This window comes from Buceros rhinoceros, unplaced genomic scaffold (genome assembly GCF_000710305.1).
Source record: "Buceros rhinoceros silvestris isolate BGI_N320 unplaced genomic scaffold, ASM71030v1 scaffold26334, whole genome shotgun sequence".
Lineage (NCBI taxonomy): Eukaryota > Metazoa > Chordata > Aves > Bucerotiformes > Bucerotidae > Buceros > Buceros rhinoceros.
Window position 1 is genome coordinate 1,675 of NW_010407995.1, and position 361 is coordinate 2,035.

General features: G+C 62.6%; 1 protein-coding gene across 1 annotated transcript in view; it reads right to left on the minus strand.

Moving 5' to 3' along the window:
* The window catches only part of CLU (clusterin), a gene marked incomplete at both ends in the record, with an annotated part of 1,997 nt that extends 1,636 nt beyond the window's left edge, over positions 1–361 (minus strand). The window contains 2 exon segments of the mRNA XM_010134728.1: positions 3–161; positions 266–361. Of these exon segments, the coding sequence (XP_010133030.1) occupies positions 3–161; positions 266–361 (255 nt within the window).

Sequence of the window (361 nt, forward strand, 5' to 3'; positions counted from 1 at the left end):
ACCAGCCCCGAGCCGCTGTGGCATGTGCGGGAGTAGAAGCGCGTGCAGGTGTGCTTGAGGCAGGGCTTGCACTCCTCCCACAGCGCCAGCACCGTCTCATTGCACACCTCCTGCTTGGCCGCCAGCTCCTGCTCCTTCTCCCGGGCCAGCCTCACTGCCTCCTGCAAGGAATCCACAGCCAGTCCCACCCCCACCAGAGACACCAGATCCCCCCGCTACAGCAACCCCCCAAGGCACCCATCCTGCCCTCCTCATCCTCACATACCTCCTTCCTCCTCTTGGTCTCCTCCAAGGTGTGCAGGATGGCTTGGTGGTCCTTACTGGTCTTGTCCATGAGGGTCTTCATCTGCTTCACCCCGTT